Source organism: Babylonia areolata, chromosome 6 (genome assembly GCF_041734735.1).
Source record: "Babylonia areolata isolate BAREFJ2019XMU chromosome 6, ASM4173473v1, whole genome shotgun sequence".
Classification (NCBI taxonomy): Eukaryota; Metazoa; Mollusca; class Gastropoda; order Neogastropoda; family Buccinidae; genus Babylonia; species Babylonia areolata.
Window position 1 is genome coordinate 36,810,640 of NC_134881.1, and position 20,502 is coordinate 36,831,141.

The 20,502-nt window shown below is 41.4% G+C and overlaps 1 protein-coding gene across 2 annotated transcripts; it reads left to right on the forward strand.

The window, feature by feature from the left end:
* Positions 1-673: 673 nt before the first annotated feature.
* Positions 674-16,765, forward strand: LOC143282980 (uncharacterized). Of its 2 annotated transcripts, none has more exons than XM_076588921.1 (6): positions 674-829; positions 3,379-3,720; positions 5,172-5,365; positions 6,541-8,854; positions 10,747-10,857; positions 12,134-16,765. In XM_076588921.1, exons 2-6 carry the CDS (start codon positions 3,423-3,425, stop codon positions 12,733-12,735), a joined length of 3,519 nt encoding a protein of 1,172 aa, XP_076445036.1. In that variant the 5' UTR covers positions 674-829; positions 3,379-3,422; the 3' UTR covers positions 12,736-16,765. The 2 variants fall into 2 exon arrangements, with proteins under 2 accessions (XP_076445036.1, XP_076445037.1); XM_076588922.1 differs by lacking the exon at positions 674-829 and adding an exon at positions 1,002-1,174.
* The last annotated feature ends 3,737 nt before the right edge of the window (positions 16,766-20,502 follow it).

Genomic DNA, 20,502 nt, shown 5'->3' on the forward strand with positions numbered 1-20,502 from the left:
AATGAGTGTGAAAGTCAGTTTCATGGGTCAGGTTCAACATCACTTTTTGAAGATAATATCACTGATCTGAAAATAACGTTCAGGATCAGTCAGTTTGTAATCTTGTGTGTATTTGAAACTGACTCTTCCGGTTTGTTGGCAATGCGAATAGTTTAAATAGCCAAGCAATGGCTTAGGAAGATGTCTTATTGATTATATCATCAGTGTATCCGGCTCTAGCCCCCACCCCACTCCCGCCCCACGCCCCTTCCTCTTTTCCCGCTACACAGTCTACGTTTTTCTTTCACTGCGTAAGTGCGCGCGAGAGAGACCGAGCGAGTGTGTTTGTTTGTGTGACAGTGTGTGTGTGTGCGTGTGTGTGTGTGTGTGTGTGCACGCGCTCGCGCGCGCGCGAGTTTTTAGGTGTGTGTGTGTTTGTGGTCATTCAGTCCATTCAAGATAATAAATAAATCTGTCCAAATGAGAAAGGATATCAGTGACCCAAAGTCCATAAGGTCAGTCACCAGATAAATACACACTCTCTCTCTCCTGCCCCCTTCACCCACCTCCCCAGCCTCTCCCACCCTCTTTATCGCCCTTACGTTTTCTTCGCTTCTTGTTTCGTTTATTACTGCGGAGAAGAACGACTTATGGGCTTGTCGACAAGCCACGTCACGTGATTCTTTCGAACTTTCCACCAATCAACAATAGAATGGGAATGTGCGGGGAATCCCCTTTCGTGGTCTTTCAGGAAACAATCACTGACTTGTGAAACGCCAAGGAAGAACGCAAGATATATTTCGCAAATTTCGTCGTAGTATCGTCGAAGTGTTTATTGTGATAATCAACGGTAAGTGGTCGATTATTGAATTCAGCTTACTTGTATGATCAGAAATCTTTGAGAAATATAAAGTGAACCCGCGTTGCGTTTCGTGTCATCTGAAACTGTAACTTGTGTGTAACTGAAACCATTCCGACAGGGAAGCCTGTGTGTGTGTGTGTGTGTGTGTGTGTGTGTGTTCATTCGTTGTGCTCTCAAGGCCTGACTAAGTGCGTTGGGTTACGCTGCTGGTCAGGGCATCTGCTTGGCAGATGTGGTGTAGCGTATATGGATTTGTCCTAACGCAGTGACACCTTGAGCTACTGAAACTGAAACTCATCCGCTGTACAGTCAGGACGATGATAAAAGGAAAAGGTGCGTGGCTGTCACATGTAACGCATATTGTGACATTGTTCGTCAACGTCACTGCAATCGCTTCTGTTTTTATTGAAAGTCAAATATATATATATATATATATATGGATGTAGAGACCAAATGTAGACATAATTTGACCTATCCAGTGTAGCTTGGAGCTGATAGAAAGGACAGTACTGTTGGACCAGTCTTTTCTGAAGTGCTTTTGTGTCCTACCACATAATTGTGAGTGTGAACTGTGATCTTTTACACTTGATTCAGAAGCACAGGGCCAATTATATGCCAACAAAGTATGGATATTATACTGATATATTTATGTATATGTACGTCTACATATAAAACATGATGCTTGTTTTGTTACTATTCATGGTAGGAATTCCAAAATGTTCCAGTATTCTGTCCCCACAAATGTATTTACAATACACAGCTTCAGCAAATTTAAGTCATGTTGTGATATGTTTTAGTTGTAGTTCATATGACCCCTGCATTCAGTCAGTAATTCTGTTGCATGTCTTTTTGCCCTTCCTTGGGACTGAGTTTGAGTTAAATGTATCAAGTAATATTGCCCTGTTCTGAGTGAATCACCACCAAAGATTTGTACAATTTCAAGATGGCATCTTTTTTCAAGAAGATTGATGTCCATTCTATCACTTGATTTGCTTTATTGATTATTTTGTAATGTTTTATTGAAATACATGGTTCATTTAGGACATTGCTTGCTTCCTGTATTCAGATTTGATTTGTTTAATCAATTATTTTGTCAATGTGTTATTGAAAGACATGGTTGTTGTTGTTCTTCTTCGTTTGTGGAATGCAACTCCCACATTCACACATATGTACGTGAGTGGGCTTTTACGTGTATGACCATTTTTACCCTGCCATGTAGTCAGCAATACTCCGTTTTAGGGGGTGTGCATGCTAGATATGTTTTTGTTTCCATAACTCACCGAATGCCGACATGGATTACAGGATCTTTAACGTGCGCATTTGATCTTCTGCTTGCCATATACACACGAAGGGGGTTCAGGCACAAGCAGGTCTGCAGGTCTGACCTGGGAGATTGAAAAAATCTCCACCCTTTACCCACCAGGCACCATTACCGAGATTCCAACCTGAGACCTTCAGATTGAAAGTCCAACGCTTTGACCACTCGGATATTGCGCCCGTCGAAAGACATGGTTCATTTAGGAGATTGCTTGCTTTCTGTATTCATGTAACCCTCCACCCCCAAGTTCATATGTCTAAAAAGTATGACTGTTTTAACCTGTTTAGGCATCAATACTCTGTTTTGGGGGTTGTGCATACTGGATATGTTGGTGTTTCAATTAGCCACCAAATGTTGATATGGATGAGATGGACTTAAACAAACATATTTGATCTTCTGCATGTGCTACACAGAAAAGGGATTGTTAAGGCACTAGCATATGTCAGCACATATGTTGACCTGGGAAATCAGAAAAATCTCCACTTGAATTCGCCAGGATCAAAACCAGGACCCACAGATTGAAAGTCAAACTCTCTGTATACTCTCTAAGTTGTTGCAGCTGTATTTCAGGAGATGAAACTGAGCTGTGTCAGGCACAGAACAGATAGCCCTGTGCTTCAGGTTTGATTCAGCAAGACCCAGCAAAGTCAAGCTGCTAATCTGATCCACAGTTCTCGCACCCCCTCCCCCCACCTCTTCACTTTTCCTTGCCATCTTTGCAAAGACATTTCCAAAATAACTGAAGGGTTGTTGGTTTGCTTTTGTATTTCAGATGCTACTCTGTTGATCAGTTTGTTATTTTTCTGTGTGCATTTGTCTCATAAATAATACACGCAGTCGTCTTTTAGAAGATGCTTGCTGTTGTTGTCTTTTAAAAGGTACATGTACTTGCTGTTGTTGTCTTTTAAAAGGTACATGTACTTGCTGTTGTTGTTGTCTTTTAAAAGGTACATGTACTTGCTGTTGTTGTGTTATAAAAGATACATGCTGTTACAAGTTGTTGTTTTCCAGAAAATGTATATCATACTTTTATATTTCCATTCTCTTGGAGTTGATACTAAATGATGATATTTGGTGATGAATAATAGGAATATTGTTTTTATAGACTATAGAAAGTGTAGTGCATGCAGTAAGCACTTCACTTCTGAAGCACAGAAAAAAAAAGAGTAAAATCAATGGAAAGAATTTGCTTTGTAGCAAGGCTGCTGTTCTTTTCCAGTTATGATTCAAGCTCTGAACATCGCAGCAACCTAACCTACAACGATGCCATCCAATTTTCTCTCGAGCTTTGAAGAGAGCAACCCCCACAAAAAGGAAGTGGTGGAACTGTGGCTGTTTGAAAATGTGGATGACAGCCAGCAGAGAAAGCAACTGGCCTGTTTCCGCAACAGTACATCCTTCTACTCCACCTCACTGCCAGACATCAGAAAATGGCAGCCAGATTTCAAGATGAGGGTTTTATCTGCGATCGTGGATCGAGATATGAAGGAGGATCTGGTGAAGGTGGGTCTGATCAACTGGTGCCGGAACGTGAGGTCGCTGCTTCCTGTCAGTGTTCCCAGTAAGTGCCGTTTCCTTTCCCTTTCCCTTTTCTTTGTTCTCCAAAACCTGTGATATATAAACAGCTAGATTATGAAAAACCATACTGAACAAGATGTGTGACTCATAAATTTATGCAGTGAAATCCAGTATACTTATGAAGCATGTCATATACATTGATGTTTGTATTTGATAACCACAGACATTTGTCAGAGGAGCAGACAAATATATATCATTGCACTATTGATTTAACCTGGGATATATTTCCTGTCCTGTCATACAAAAAACAACAACGTTTCATGTGATTCTGATTACTTGGTATGGATTTATAGCAGCATTACTGTTAGCATGTATTGTATACTTTTGGTTGTATTTTCATTTTGTTTCAGTGTCATATATGTCCATTTAAGATAACTAAGGAAGTAAAGAAATGAATAATAAAAAAAAAAAATTGTAGGTAAGCTATAAGCAAATTAACAAATAATGAAATTTATGTATGCCACTTAAATCTCTAACAATGTAAATAAATGAATAAGTACACAATTATTTGGAAAACAATAAGCAAATAAACAAATAATGAATTAAATGTTAAACAAATAATGAAACAAATGTATGTCATCTTAAATCTGCCTGTTAGGGCAGTATAGTGGGAAGGCTTGAGAATCAGCATGACAGTAACATATCTTACCATGCATGCGCTGATGTCATTTGAGTTCAGTGACTTAACCAATAGTTTGATATCCCATTTCGTCAAATGAGATATTCAATTAAATTGAACTTATTAAAAGTCAGTTGCAAGGTTTAGATATTCAGTATTATTTATCAGTGAAAAGTATGTGGATAAAAAAAATATGTATTTCATTTACCATTGATGGTATTCGTTTTTATTTTGAAATTTTGAATTTTTGAAAGTCTTTTTTGTTTTTCTTTTTAAATGTATTGTATACATGTACATCATTCAAGTTTATTGTTGATTAAGTTCACTGTCTGTTCTAATCCCAGTCATAGAGAATGGCAACTGTCTGCTTTTTTATTTTAAACATGTGTACATTTATGGTGTTCACCTTTCAAGTATATTTTCATTTTTTTTGTTTTTGGGGTTTTTTTGTTTTTTTGGTTTTTTTTGAGAGGGGGTAACAATTGTTTTCTTCAAAATATCAGTACAAATTATGTAATTCAAGCTTATGATTGATCAATTTCATTTTTCCTGCCATGATAGACAGTCTGATAAATAAGTTTATTCTAAAATTTCTTCTTTTTTTTTTTTCGTCCTCTTTTCTATCAGTCCATTTTATTCAAGCATATGGCTTATCAGATTTTATTTTTCTGCTGATATTATCTATCACAGAGGATGGAAACTTTCATTTTCCCTAAATATCTGTGCATTCATGTCATTGAAGCTTATGGTTGATTGAATTCTATTCCATCCCCAACCCCCTCTTCCCCTACCTCCCTCTTATTCTTCTTTCACAGAGGACGGCAACTGCCTGCTTCATGCGGTGGGAACGGCAGTGTGGGGTGTCACTGACAGCAGTCTGATGCTGCGACGCCTCCTGTGCCTCACTCTGAGCGTCGATCACGATCATCGATTCCAAGATCGCTGGCTGCATCACTGGCAGAGACAGCTGACACAAACTGTTGACAGGTTGCTGGACACCAGCACTGAGGTAAGGGTATAGGTTCGATTCTGATGTGGTTCGAGTTTTGAATGTTGAAGCAGAGGACATTGTTTTTAATTTATATATAATTACTTAGAGGGGTGCTGTTTTATAGATATAATGTTTGTGAACTTGCCCACAACTGGGACAAACAGGTGCACATGTATGTGTCAGATTATGAGCAGACACCCATGAGCACACACGCGCGCGCACACACACACACACGCGCGCACACACACGCGCACACACACACACACACACACACACACACTCACACACACACATTTCATTCTTGTGTGAAATGAAAAAATGTGTTAGATGAATATTTCTGCACATGCACAGATGTGGGTTTAACCAAAGTCTGCTGAAGAGTGGTGTTATCTGACATAATGAGTGTAACCATATCCTGTGCCATCACTGTTTATGTCAGCAATAGCGTCGTGATGGTGGTTGTGGTGTATTTTTAGCACCAAGGTTTTACTTCTCTCAGTGATTATTGTTATGCTATGGATTGTAATCTATGCTTTCTGTGGATTATGAAAAAACATTTTCTGTCAGAATGATGAAATATATGTGTGTGTGTGTGTGTGTGTGTGTGTGTGTGTGTGTGTGAGAGAGAGAGAGAGAGAGAGAGAGAGAGAGAGAGAGAGAGAGAGAGAGAGAATGTCCTTGTCAGTGTTAGTGTGAAGTATATGAATACTAGAGACCTTTACTGAACATTTCTGTCACTTGAAGTAGTTTTGAGACATGATCAGTGATCTGGCTCAGTTTGTTAAAGTACTTTGTTCTTCACAGTCTTGTAAGTTTGTATCTTTTTCACACAGACTTCAGTCTCCTACCCTTTTGCTATTTTTATATTCCTCCTGGACACTATTAATGTATATTGTGTGAGCATGCGTGTTTGCGGGCACGTGTGCATGTATGCATGCATGCATGTGTGTGTCTATGTGGCTTTTTTAAAGGTTATCAGACTTGCTGCAACATAACACATAACCTTTTTGTATTCTGTAAATTCAGTGAGGTCAATCATGATTCATCTAATATTATTGGAATATCATATTTTCAGATTTATAATGCCAGTACTGCATACCAAAGTCTCTGCAGTAGCATGGCATCACCATGTTTGACAATATGATGCATTTCCATGCCATATTTGTAATTCTCCTCACCCACACACTTTTCAGCTGATGAACAAGGAATGGACAGAGATCCGGCAGTGTCTGGAACCCAATCGCTCCCAGTCAGTGGCTGTCCCTCACCGCTTTCTGGAACCCATCCACGTCTACACTCTGGCCAATATCCTGCGGCGCCCCATCATCGTGCTGGCGGACTCTGCGGTGCGCACTGTGCGAGGCTTGAGCGTTCAGGATGACGACAGGGGTGGCATCTACCTGCCCCTGGAGTGGGAGTGTGTGGACACGTGCCGCATGCCCATCCTTCTGGGCTGTTCCCACAGCCACTTCTGCCCCCTCCTCTTCGCCGACCACCCCAACCAGACCCTGATGGAGTCCAATCCCAAGAGGGATCTGACGCCGCTGGTGAACAGCCGCTTTGAGCAGCTGCCTGTCCGGTTCCTGCTGCCCCAGGAGGAGCCGGAAGTGGGGCACCTTCTGAGGAGGTACCTCAAGGTGCGGGAGACGGTCATGCAGGTGGAGGGACGAGTGCAGAACGTGCTGTGTGCCGAGCTGGAGGGGAACTCTCTGCCAGCAGAACTCAGTCTGGTGCAGGACTTCATCCAGGACTGTGTGCAGCGGTTCCAGCACGGCACCAAGCCATTCCCCTCTCTGCGTCGCCATCACAGCCACAACGCCGCCATCACTGGGGCGGCAGGGACACAGGAATGTCCGCAGCTGTCAGCGTCAGGTCCTCCCGAATGGCTGATTCGGAATGTGCGCAGAGAACAGCTGCAGGGAGCGCACACGCCTCAGATGGGTCTGGGGGATCCGACCCTCCACACTGCCGCACAAATGGAGCATCAGATTAATATCCCTCCTCCCAGTGTCAGGCCAATCAGAAATTTTGGTGAGCAGAGTGTCAGTCTGAACCCTTCACCGGAGGAGAAGTGTGTGATGCCAGGCTGCAAGTTCTTCGGGGACCCCGACCTGGGCATGATGTGCAGCAGCTGCTTCAAGACCTACACCATCAGAGAGTCACGGCATGTGGCTGCTGTCGGAAGCAGACCTCTCCCCACAGCACCTCTGGCCTCCATGCCTGCAGGAGAGGGCCAGCTCCAACTGTCCATGATGAACGAAAGGTGTAAAGAAAAGTGTGGGTACCGATGCTCCACGAAAACCTTTCCTTACTGTTATGAATGCGCCAGCAAGAAGCAGAAGGAGGCCCAGGAGGCCAGTGCAATGGCTGAACAGTCTGCAGGATCGGCACAGGCCTCCACTGACAGAGAGAAAACAGCGGCACAGCCTGGCACTTGCCTGAGTGCTCAGAGGCCTCAGGAGAGCAGAGAAGTTTCTGGAACCGAAGCCCAGAGTCCATCAGTACTGAGCCAGCCTCCTGTGACAGGGCCCCCTGGTGGTGAGGCAAGGGCAGGTCACTCCCCTCTCTCCAGCACCCAGACGCAGGAAGAAGCCATGGAAGCACCTGGCCCACTGCCTTCCTCTGAGGATCCACACATCCTGCAGCTTTTGGGCAGCGGACAGGCGTCGACAGCAGTAACCAGTCACCCTGAACAGGGGGGATCAGCCATGGGTGGAGAGCCCCTGACACTGGCCTCCTCTGGGCCTGCTGTGGTGCCGGTTTCCACTGAGCAGGAGGCAGGAGTCAGTGGGCAGAAGAGCCAGCAGCAGATGAGTGGTTCAGATTCAGAGCAGAACTTGCTTTCAGCGGCCACCTTGTTCAAGGGGGGACTGAACAGGGAAGGGGGTGACACGCCGGCAGAGTGCAGGAAGCAGGGCTGTAGAGGCCCAGCGGTCCACCAAAACCTGTGTGGGATGTGCTACGTCAGTCAGGACCTGAAGAACCTGGAACTGGCCAACCAGACGGAGCCCTTGAAAAGAGAGGAGCCGCTCAGTCTGACGGAGCAGAAGATGTTTAGCATTCAGTCCTCCTCCTCCTCTGACCCCTCTGTGAGGCCTGCCACAGGCCCCAAGTCCTGTGCCACCTACACCAAACTGGCAGGAGGTTGGATCCCCCCAGAAAGCAAGAGTCAGCCAACCAGCCTCCGAGACCTAAGCAACATCCCTCCTGCGACCTACATCAACAGCTGGATGCAGGGCAGCAGGTTCGCCGACTCTCAGCCTGCTGCAGTGACAGAGACAGTGGAGAAGAGCCCCCCGCAAGGGTTGCCAGAGAAACCGGAGAGTGAGGTGGGCAACAACGACCTGATCGCTTCAGGGGCGGAGTGCTGCTCGTCCACACAGCGCTGCATCGGGGTTGGTTGCGGAAATGCCGTGCCTGAGGCAGGCAAGCTGTGCCAGCAGTGTCAAGACATCCTGCGACATGCGCGCCAGGCACAGGGGGCCTCTGCAGGAGCCTCTGAGCAAGGTAGGATCAGTGTTACTGGACTTACAGTGTGTCTCTGCTACCTCTAATCTCTCTGTGCTACCTCTAATCTCACTGTGCTACTTCTAATCTCACTGTGCTACCTCTTACCTCTGTGCTGCCATGAATACCTATGCTACCTCTAATCTCTTTGTGCTACCTCTTATATCTGTGTTACCATGAATATCTATGCTACCTCTAATCTCTTTGTGCTACCTCAGATCTCTGTGCTACCTCCAGAGATGCCAACTGTTACGATTTTGCTGCATTTTGTTACGCTTGATCGCAGTTTGTTCTGACGTTACGCCATGTCAAAATTGTTTCAACAAGTTCATTTTTGACTACATAGCATGGTCACATGTTTTTCTGTCGTAACATTATCCAGATGCTCTACACCTATCAATCATGAGGCCAGGGTAGTTACTACTAGCCTTGGTCTCACGTGCTGATGCTCAGCTAATTGCATGCGTGTTTACATTGAAACAGCATTGACTGAACCAGTCTGCTCAGTTGTAGCACTAGCAGTTACACCATGTTGCAAGTAGGCCCAAATTTTTGTATGCCTTGAAGATGTACGTCCGCTGATATGGCTTGGAGTCTGAGTGCTCCTACAAAATTCAGAATGTCCCTACCAAATTTCCTGATTAAACACTTGACAGGGGTTGGCATTTCTGTACCTCTAATCTCTCTGTGCTACCTCTACTCTGTGTTACCTCTAATCTCTCTATGCTAATCTCTCTCTGCTACCTCTTATCTCTCTTTAAATTGTTTTTAACTCATGTAATGTGCATGTCATCTTTGCTTGCTTTTTTTTGGGTAAAAAAAGTGTTTATGAAGAAAAAAAACAACAAAACAGAGCTAACTTGTTAGACCCAATTTTTGTTTTGTTTTTTGGCAGTGCTTTTTATGATCAGTATTTGCAGATGTTGTGCAACCTTCCATGGTTTTAGGACTGTGGCTCTGTGTAAGGCCAGCAAAGTCTATGAAACGTGATTATGAATTTGTGGAAAACATCTCAGTCTCCTTGTTAACCTTATGTGATGGAGTGATCGGCAGTCCAAGGCTAAAGCTGTGAAGAAAGAAACTGGGGATGGATGTCTTTGAAAAAAAAAAAAAACGAAAAAGAAAAGGAACTGAGCAGAATCAAGTAGGACTGTACTTACTTTTCTTAGATAACACTAATACCCCTAGACCACAAGATTTTGGATTTTTTTACATGCTCTTTTGAATTTGACAATACTCGTATAATTTGCGTCCGAACGTTTAGATATTTTGCAGACTTGTTGATGATACCCTAAGGTTACTGTGTGAAAATTTTCAATGAATTTGGTTTCTCTATCACTGAGAAAATACTTGTCAAAAAGCGGTTCACTTTTTGGGGGACACCAGATATATGTAATATTGATGTAATGTGTTATGTAACTTTCTGTGTGTAAAGTGTGTTTTGTAGAACACCTAGAGCAGGATTTTGGATAATGTGCTTTTGTAAGAATCCTTTTCGTTTATTTTGTATTCATGATGATAAATTTGTGTGTAAATGTAAGTTTGTGCCTGCCTATGTGTGCGTATGTGTTAGGGTAGCTGTTAGATACACATGTATGTTAAAATGTATGTATGCAGTGTGTGTGTGTGCGTGCGTGCGTGCATGTGTGTGTGTGTGTGTGTGTGTGTGTGTGGGTGTGTGGTCACATTTTGGTGTGTGTATGTAACATAGGTATAATGTTTTATGTTACCAAAAGCATTTTTGTAAAGCACCTAGAGCAGATTTCTGGATAGTGTGCTATATAAGTATCCATTATTATTATTATTATTATTATAAACTTCTCTCTCTCTCTCTTCCCCCTCTCTCTCTCTCTCTCTCTCCTTTTTTTTTCTTTTTTTCCCCCCTTTTCCAGCTGGATCAAGAAATACGGAACATCAGCAGTGTGTGACTGAAGGCTGTAGCTACTTTGGTGCTCCGCAGAACTTTGGTTACTGCACGAGGTGCTACAGGGAACATGTCCAAAGTAAGTTCTGCTTTCACGTCAGTTCTCTAACTGCACCTCCTCTGTATGTGTCTGCTTTCACGTCAGTTCTCTAACTGCACCTCCTCTGTATGTGTCTGCTTTCACGTCAGTTCTCTAACTCCACCTCCTCTGTATGTGTCTGCTTTCACGTCAGTTCTCTAACTGCACCTCCTCTGTATGTGTCTGCTTTCACGTCAGTTCTCTAACTGCACCTCCTCTGTATGTGTCTGCTTTCACGTCAGTTCTCTAACTGCACCTCCTCTGTATGTGTCTGCTTTCACGTCAGTTCTCTAACTGCACCTCCTCTGTATGTGTCTGTTTTCACGTCAGTTCTCTAACTGCACCTCCTCTGTATGTGTCTGCTTTCATGTCAGTTTTCAAGTATGTTTCTGCTTTCATGTCAGTTTTCTAGTATGCTTCTGCTTTCATGTCAGTTTTCTAGTATGTTTCTGCTTTCATGTCAGTTTTCTAGTATGCTCCTGCTTTCATGTCAGTTTTCTAGCATGTTTCTGCTTTCATGTCAGTTTCCTAACAGCACCTGACAGTATGTTGTGCCATCATCAGTGGAAATCATTGGTGGACATGCATGTTACTTCAGAGTCCAAAGTCTGGAGCACACATGCAAGTGTGCAACGTATCCTGAGTGTGATAGATATTAAAGATGGAAAGGCATCCAAGCACCAGTAGTCCACAAGGACCTGTGACTGTTGTTGGGTTAAACAAGCCACCCACCAGAAAAGACCCTGCGCTGCTGCTAAGTCACTGCAGTGGTGTTCAGTGGTGCCTGCTCCAATCCAACATGCACAGGACGCCACCGCTAAGCCATTGAGTGACAGTCTTGATCAGTGGAACCAGTGGATACTTCCCCTGGAGTGGAAACAGCTAGTAGGTAGCTCCAGCGGGTGACCCTTGATGATTTTGCTGACATTGAACAGCTTGACTCTAACCTCAATACAGGCATGATCAAAGTGGCCAGGAAATTGAAGCTGAGGCATTGGTTGGCTGTTGTATTTGACAGACTTTTGTTTGGATTAATCAACAGTAACACTTTGGCATATGTGGACATGCACACTGATTGATGAGACATATGTCAAACTACAGACTGAGTGATGAGATGTATGTGGACAGATGTTTCTTTCTGTTTTGATGTTTATCTACATGGATCATATCTTTCTGTTTCATTTTCTTGTAAATGTTTCATCATTGAAGAGTGATCATCACTCCATTGCTTCCCCTGGTGGCTACAGTGTTGTACATTTCTTCCTGTCTTCCACAGGGGAGGTGGAACAGGAGACGCATCACTCCGCTCCGTCCCCAGCACACCAGCACCAGCACCACCAGCCCACATCTGGCACCATCACAGTGCCGCCAGACTTCAACTACGTGGTGACGCCCCAGGATCGTCATGGCCGACCCTGCACCGCGGCTGGCTGCAGACTGTACGGAGACCCCGGTCATGCTGACATGTGCTTCACCCACTACCAGCAACACCTGTCCACCATCGCCAAGGCAACGCACCGCCTGGCTGCCTCCACCGGCCGACCACAGGTCACCAGCGTGGGGTATGCCTCCCAGGTTCGAATCACGCCCACTTCCATCACCCTGTATGGAACAGGTAACGTTCTCCCTCCTTCCCAGGTGTCTTTCCCCCCACCGTCTCTCCGCCCCCCAAACGTGGCAGCTCCACGCTGGTCACCCTCTCTGGGGGAGACGTATTACCGCGTGGCGGGTCGCCACACAGGGAACTGCCTGAATCCCTCCTGCACCAACTACGGGAACCGCGACAAAGGAGGTCTCTGTAACAGCTGTGCGCAGGAACAGAGATTCAATGATGAAATGATCAGGAGGTCCATCTATGGTGATGAAGAAACCGGGTGAAGAAATGGGAAGCACTGTTTTGACTGTTCTTTGTTCATTTTTATTGTTGTTTGGTTTTTTGCTTGATGTGACTTTGCTTGATATTGTTGTCTTTGTTCATTGCAACTGATTTCAGTTGGATCAGATTCAATATTTGGATTTGTATGTGTGTCTTGAGCTGTAGCTTGACACAAACTTTCCACATTTCAACTAAGATAACACCTGTTATTCCTGAGAGGATTCTTTGAATTTTGATGTACAGAGAATCTTAGATCTCTACCTTGGTTTTCGTTCAGAGAAACATGTGTTACTTATGTGTTAAACACCCATAGCCCTCAGCTGTCCAACCTTACAACTCTTTACCTTGATCTTGTCGATGTATATTTAATAGTTTTTCATGAACTGCATCACTGGAATTACAAGCCACAGCTCTTGTATTTTTTCTGTCTCCAGAATAAGGATGGTAAGTAATCACCTACTAGGACATGTAATATGCAGTGCCTATCAAGTTGTAATTGTTTCTTCATGCTTAACAGACTGATTGCGAGAAAGTTGTCTTGATCCCTTCACTCCATTTTCCTCTCATGAAACACTGGGTTGTGATGAGCTTATAACCTGAAAGTTTTGGGAGTTGGATTGTATTCATCTCCCTTGCTCTCACGTAATGCACGTGACAAAGCCATAAAGTATTGTACACACGTGATTTTTCCTATCTCTAACTTTATACATGTATCAAGACCATAGAATGATGGATGTATCTGATAAAAGATGACCCTTATGGATGTATCAAGACCATAGAATGATGGAAATAACTGATGAAAGGCTACCCTCATGGATGTAACAAGGCCATAGATTGATGAAATTCTGATAAAAGGCAACCCTCATGGATGTAATAGAATGATAGAATGATGGAAATATCTGAAAGATGACACTCATGGCTGTTGAGACTGGATAATTGAGAGAGGACACTGTCAATTTTGCATATTGTAAATATATTGATGTTAGTGTTCTAAATATAGACATATAATGTATATATTGTTGAAAATAATCATTAAGAATGCACTGTCTTTTTCATGACATAAAGAACAGGACGGATAGAATTGGAATGAGCAATCAGTTTGCCCAAGGACAAAGATAAATATGGATGTCATTGGTTGCCTGTTCAATTTGCTGCATCATTTAAAAATTTTGTGTGTGTGTTTTCAGCCTTATTATTAGATATTATTTGACATAATTATTTCAGTGTTTATTTTGTTGTATTTATGTTGTTATTCTTCCCCCCTACAGATGTTTGTATTTGCTGTCCCCCATTGCAGTAAAAATGGTCATGCACGTAAGAAGAAGAAAAAGTCTTCTTTACAGTTGATAACACAGATTCTAATCTTTTTTGTGTCTTTACAATTTTGTTGGTGGTGGTTTGTTGTGGATGGTTGGTATTGTCTCTAGCACATTTTTTCTTTTTTTTTCTATTTTTTACTCAATCCATAGGAACACATAAAAAGACAAGCAAAACAGAAATTAATACATCAAGAACAGTACAGATGTAGTGAGACAAATACATTTTTGTACACACATTCACTCACACACACACACACACACACACACACACACACACACACACACACACACACACACACACACACACGCAAACAGTGACATCCACATACATGTACATGTATTCATACATACGTACATTTTAAAAGAATAGCATATCAAGCAATGTCTAAATAAATGTAAGTGCTTCATGAGGTGAACATAATGAAAAGTCTTACCTTGTAAATCTCTTGACTACCTGTATCAAGTATTTGGGACAGTGCAAGTGTTTTATCACTGACACTTATGTATATGTATGTTTTATATCACTGGAAACTGCATGGGAGATACAGCTTTGTTTCTTCATGGGATATGGCTGTGGTGATATATCATGTCTTATTGCCTGACAAGATAGAGAGGGTTTCAGTCTTTTTCACTTTTTTCTATAGCATGTTGCTTTTATTGAGTTTCTTTCATTTTGCGCTCCTTCACCCCTAGTGTAACATGGCATTGTTTCTTTGCTGTTAGAATGACATGGAAGCTGTGGAAGAAAAATCCACTATAATGTACACAAAAGAGTGGTAACTCTCTGCGTACACAAGGTACACAACTTCGAGTCAGTGCTGCTTATGCTACCGATTCAGCTAGCACACAGGTAAATAAAAGGTACATTGAAACAAACTGGTAGCATAAGCAGCATTGATTTAAAGTTGTGTACCTTGTGTATGAAGGGAGTGACCACTCTTTATTGTTTGTTAATCATTTACTCTCATTGCCTCATTATTCTTTCATGTTGCTCAAATGTAGATGTGTGTGTGTGTGTGTGTGACTGAAGTCTTCAGTGTCGGCAGATTCATGGGGGGCTGTTGTTTAAGGGACGTGGTGGTGGTCTCCACTCTGGGAGGGACGCTCACTCAGTCTGGCTCCGCGACTAAGCCATTATTTTCGTTAGTAGGGAGCTTAGTAGGTGGTGTCCTAAGTATGTTAAATCAGAACAGGCACCACTGAACACCACCGAAGTGACTCAGCAGCAGTGCAGGGTTTCCTGTGGTGTGTGGCCTCCTGGCGACCTAACATTGATGGTTCCCTGTGGACTGCCGCTGAAACGGTGCAGATGATGGGGCAGCAAAAAAAAAAAAAAAAAAAAGATTTGGCAGAGTGGTGCAGTAATACAAAACTGTATGATTGTCATCAGTGATTTTACCTTATACACGTGTCAGTGTTTTAGCTGAATTTACTTGAGTGGCCAAACAGTTGAGAGGCTTATGGCCAAGACTCAGGTGACAGTCTAATTGTAGCTGTAGGGATAGCATGTAGAACATACAAAAAATTATTCATGAAATCAGTAACTACACTGAAATATAACCAGTCTGAACAGAAAGCATTCTGCTTATTATATCCAAATAAAAAGAAATGTAAAAAAAGAAATCAAAACATATTGTTGTATGCCACAACCCCTTATCCATAAACCTGGCCAGGTATATCGGCATAACATAACAGCTCAGGATGTGCAACTGGTGCCCTTCTCACTGTTTACAATCTCGCTGCCTCACTGCCAGAGTGCTGCAGTCATCAGCCAAGTCATACACTGATGGCAGGTAATAAAGAGAGCGTTGTTATGGTACAGAGTTCCCAGTTTTCCAGTATTGTGCATATGAACATATTTTCCAGTTTGCTGAATTATTTGCATGTTTTTGTGATATATGTATCTAGCAGTTTGCAATGTTTGTAGAGTTTGCACACCTTAGCATATGTCTTTTACAATGTATACACATAGTATGATATTTGAACATCATCTTGAGGAGGTCAAAGAATGAAGATTACAAGGACAGGCATTTAAGAAAAAAAGAATGAGAAGAAAAATAATATGTGATAGCATTTTCAACCAGCTGATAATGATTAAGACTTGAAAGTGAAAGCTACAGTGAAAAAAAAAAGATACTAATAAGATGAAGAATACATTTGTATATTGCTTCCACACCTCACACTACAATGTCAGTCAGACACAAAGCACACAAGAGCACATACACATGTGCATGCACACACAAACACACATGGAAGGAATTAGATGTTGTTGAATAGCAACAACCAAAATTTAGTGAACGCAGGACAAAACAAAATTTGAATAGACAGTCTCAGACAGTCTTTTCTTCAGACTTTTTTGTGGACATAGTTTTCTTTCTGTTGATTGTTGGTCATGTCTGCTTCTGGCCCAGATCCCTTCTGAAGAAAACGAAAGAAAAAGACAGCCTTCTTTCCTTTAGCATTGCACTTTGAAACCAGGAAGTGGAATGTAGTTGGATGTTTACGTGAGTTGGGGATCAAGGAAGTCTTTTCTTTCTCTCTTCGTTGGCTGCGGTTCCCATGTTCCCATTTATCTAGGAGTGGGCTTTAATGTGTGACTTTTTAACCCTGCCACTTAGGCTGCCATTCTCCTATTTCAGATGCATGCTGGGTATGTTTGTTCCCATAATCCACCAAACACTGACCTGGATTACGGAATCTTTAACAAATCTTTTGCATGTGTATTCACACAGGGGTAATTAAAGCACTAGCAGTTCTACATATGTATTGACCTGGGAGATTAGGAAAATCTCAATCCTTAATCCGCCAGGTACTGACAGTGTGATGAAATCAAAGACCCTCATTGACAATCCAATGCCCTAACCACTCATTTGTTGAGATCATTTGAACCAGGAAGTAAAATATAGTTATCAGAACCAGGACGTGAAATGTAGATATCTTACAAGTAAATGCCTTGTGTAACAGTTGGCGCATTCTTTGAATAAGTATAATTATGCTCCTGTTTTATCATGAATTTTTCATCATGTATTTTGTCCATGTATTCAAACAAATCTGTTTGTAAAGTTTGGTTTTCATAAATGAAGGGGAATTTTTGAACTCTCTGTGTATTTCAGTTTAGATAATTTTCTGGTTTAGTATACAAGAAACTTTTAATTGTTGTTGTTCTGGTAATCATGTACTTTATGGTGAACAGGTAACTTGCACATATTTATGTCCTTAGAATATGGACATGTTTGTCATTATGGAAATACATAAATGACCCTAGAATATGTATGAATATGACCTTAGAATGTGAATACATAGATATGCATACTGTGATACAGGTAGCTGGATTATAGACTGAAAATTCATTACACAAACAAACCACAGGCTGTATGATCCTTCAGTATAGTACAGCCGTTTTCCTTTTGTATAATATACATTTTTTTCATTCCCACTTATTTTACATTATCTGCACTTAAAAAAAAATGTAAGCATGATGTTAACTGGTCTTATAATGTTGTATTTATATCTGTTTCAAAAGGTCTGTTGAGTACATACTATGATTTCAAATGAATTTGTTGTCTGTGACATTATGCTGTTGTTAGCCACAGACACTGTGTATAAGAACAGCCCAGTCATGTGACAAACTCAGACTATTATGAAAATGTGATTTACAACAGCAATCTTGCTCATTTTAAATCAGACTTTGAAAATGTGTTGTTACTGATTGTCAGCACTTTCTGCACACTAAAAAAAAAAAAAAAAAAAAAAGTAATCTGTATCCAAGTTTAATTAATGTTTTTAAAATTTCTTTTAAGTTGATCAATGTTTTTAGAATCATTTTGTTTAAAGATTGTTTGGGAGAAAAAACGATTGAGAAGAAATCAATTTCTTCTTAAATTTTCCTTTGGACTGCCCTTGTTAAGATTGTTCTGGGGAATAAAAAAAAAATGACAGGGGAGTAGTCATTTTTCTTTGAGTTTTTTCTTTTCTTTTTTTGCTGCCATATCGTATGCACTGACAGTGATGTTGCTCTTCGCACCACGATCTCAACACTCCTGAACACAGTCACATGTTCCATTGTTTTCTCAGCACCAGTAGTCCACAGGGAACTACCGCTTACCATGCTACTCACCCTCCTGATGCTGTGACACAGGTTTGAAAAAAAAAGTTAAAGGTTAACTCGTTTACTCTTCCTCTATAATTCTTGTGAGGTGCCAGAGTACCTTCAGAGGATCACCCCACTGCTGCACATACTTATCAAATCTGCATTGCTTCACACAAAGGCATGCAGGCAGACTTTCCAGACATAGTCATCTACGGTTCTAGGTCAAGAAGTGACAAAAAAGAAACAATTCTTTATTACAGATGATCTTGGCTGGCATCAGACTGAATCTTTGGAACAAGATTTTCATTCTCACTTATTGTGTTAGTTCAAGGAATGTTCAGAACATCTCAGGGACCCACTTTATAGACCACCAGTGTAAGAGATGTTCAGAACATCCCAGGGACCAGCAACATGCAGTCTAAGCTATATAAGAAATGTTTGCAACAACCCAGGTGCCAGCAACATGCAGTGTAAGAAATGTTTACAACATCCAAGGACCCAGCAACATGCAGTGTAAGAAATGTTTGCAACATCCCAACGACTCAGCAACATGCAGTGTAAGAAATGTTTACAACATCCCAACGACCCAGCTACATGCAGTGTAAAAAATGTTCAGAACATCCTAGGCACTCAGACCATGCAGTGTGCCATTTCCATGTTCATCTCTGTCACAATTTCATTGTAGAACTCTTCTTCATGCAAGGAAAAATACAAAAGATACATTGGATTGCTTAAAAAGATATACTGGATTCCAATATCCTTATTACATACATCATGTATTGCTAACAGATTAAAAACTGCTTTTCCAAGGTTTATTTACACTGGCCAAAACGGTTTTATGAAAGGCAGGGAAAACATCCAACTTTATATGACATGTTGGTGTATAACAATGAAAGGAAAATGACCGCTCTTTCATTGTTGGTAGATTTTTAGAAGGCATTTGCCACTATTTCATGGAAGTTTATTTTTTAAAGTTTCAATTACAATTTTGGCCCTGAAATAAATCGATAAGAGCTTCCTATGCAGACATATCCACATGTATTGCTGTAAATGACACATATTATCATTGTTCAGTATTCATCATGGTGTAAGACAAGGAAACCCAGTATCCCCTTACTAGTACTTGCTGTGTGAGGAGATACCAGATATGTTGCATGAAAATGAGAAAATAAAAGGTATTCATATCAATGAAGAAGTCAGGCCATCGCAGTTTGCTGATGACGTAGCCCTGAACTTAGATGGAAATGAAGAATCCTTTGTTTAAGCTGTTAGAATTCTTACTATATTTGCAGACACATCTGGCCTGAAAGTAAATTATCAAAAAGCTCAAGTAACCTGGATCAGAAGCAAAATCAAGTGTCAGTCACACAATTGTGTGGTAAGAATTGTGCTGGGACTCTGACATGCAGATTTTAGATCCTTGGAATCTTTTTATCAACAGATGCATGTATAAGTGTCAGCTTACGGCTTTTGGAAGAAAAAAAAACTTAAAATAACTCTAAGTTAAGATTATTAATCTACTTGTTAATGTCCAGTCTTAGACACTAGTGGTTAAATTGATATTGTTATTATTAGCCAGATGCTACGTAGGCATACGCAAGTGGAATAATGTGATACCAATGTTCTTACAGAAAAGATAAAATCTGGAGAGAAAAACAAAAGAAAACAAAAAGAAAACTAGTGTTATGACTGAAAATGCACAAGGTTTTGAAAGTATGTGATATTCATATGCTGAATTAAAAAATCAACTTTTTTTGTACACTACCGAGTTTTTAAAGTCATCTGAAGTTGGTAATGTATATTTCATAATTAGTGTGCGTGTGCGCGCGCGTGCGTGCGTGTGTGCGTGCATGTGTGTGTGTTAGACAATTTACCTCACCCAAGTTCATTCTGCAAGATAAAAGAAAAGAAAAAAAGACACAGATGAGACTTATCTAACTATAATCTATTATTCCTGCTTTATGTCCTGTTGAAGCCTGTTACGTTCATCACAAATATGGTCAGTTTCAGCTCCTCTCTCTTTTTATGTTCCTGGATTCAAAAACTCCACATTCAACTGTCGCTCTTTGTCTGTCTCTGACCCTACACTCTGATTGTAACTCCTTAGTGGAGAGATGGCCTAGAGGTAACGCGTCCGCTAGATCTTGAGTGGTGGTCTGGACGTTAGTCATTCGGATGAGACGATAAACCGAGGTCCCGTGTGCAGCATGCACTTAGCGCACGTAAAAGAACCCACGGCAACAAAGGGGTTGTTCCTGGCAAAATTCTGTAAAAAAAAAAAAAAATCCACTTCGATAGGAAAAACAAATAAAACTGCACGCAGGAATTTTTTTTTTTTTTTTTTTTTTTTTTTTTTTTTT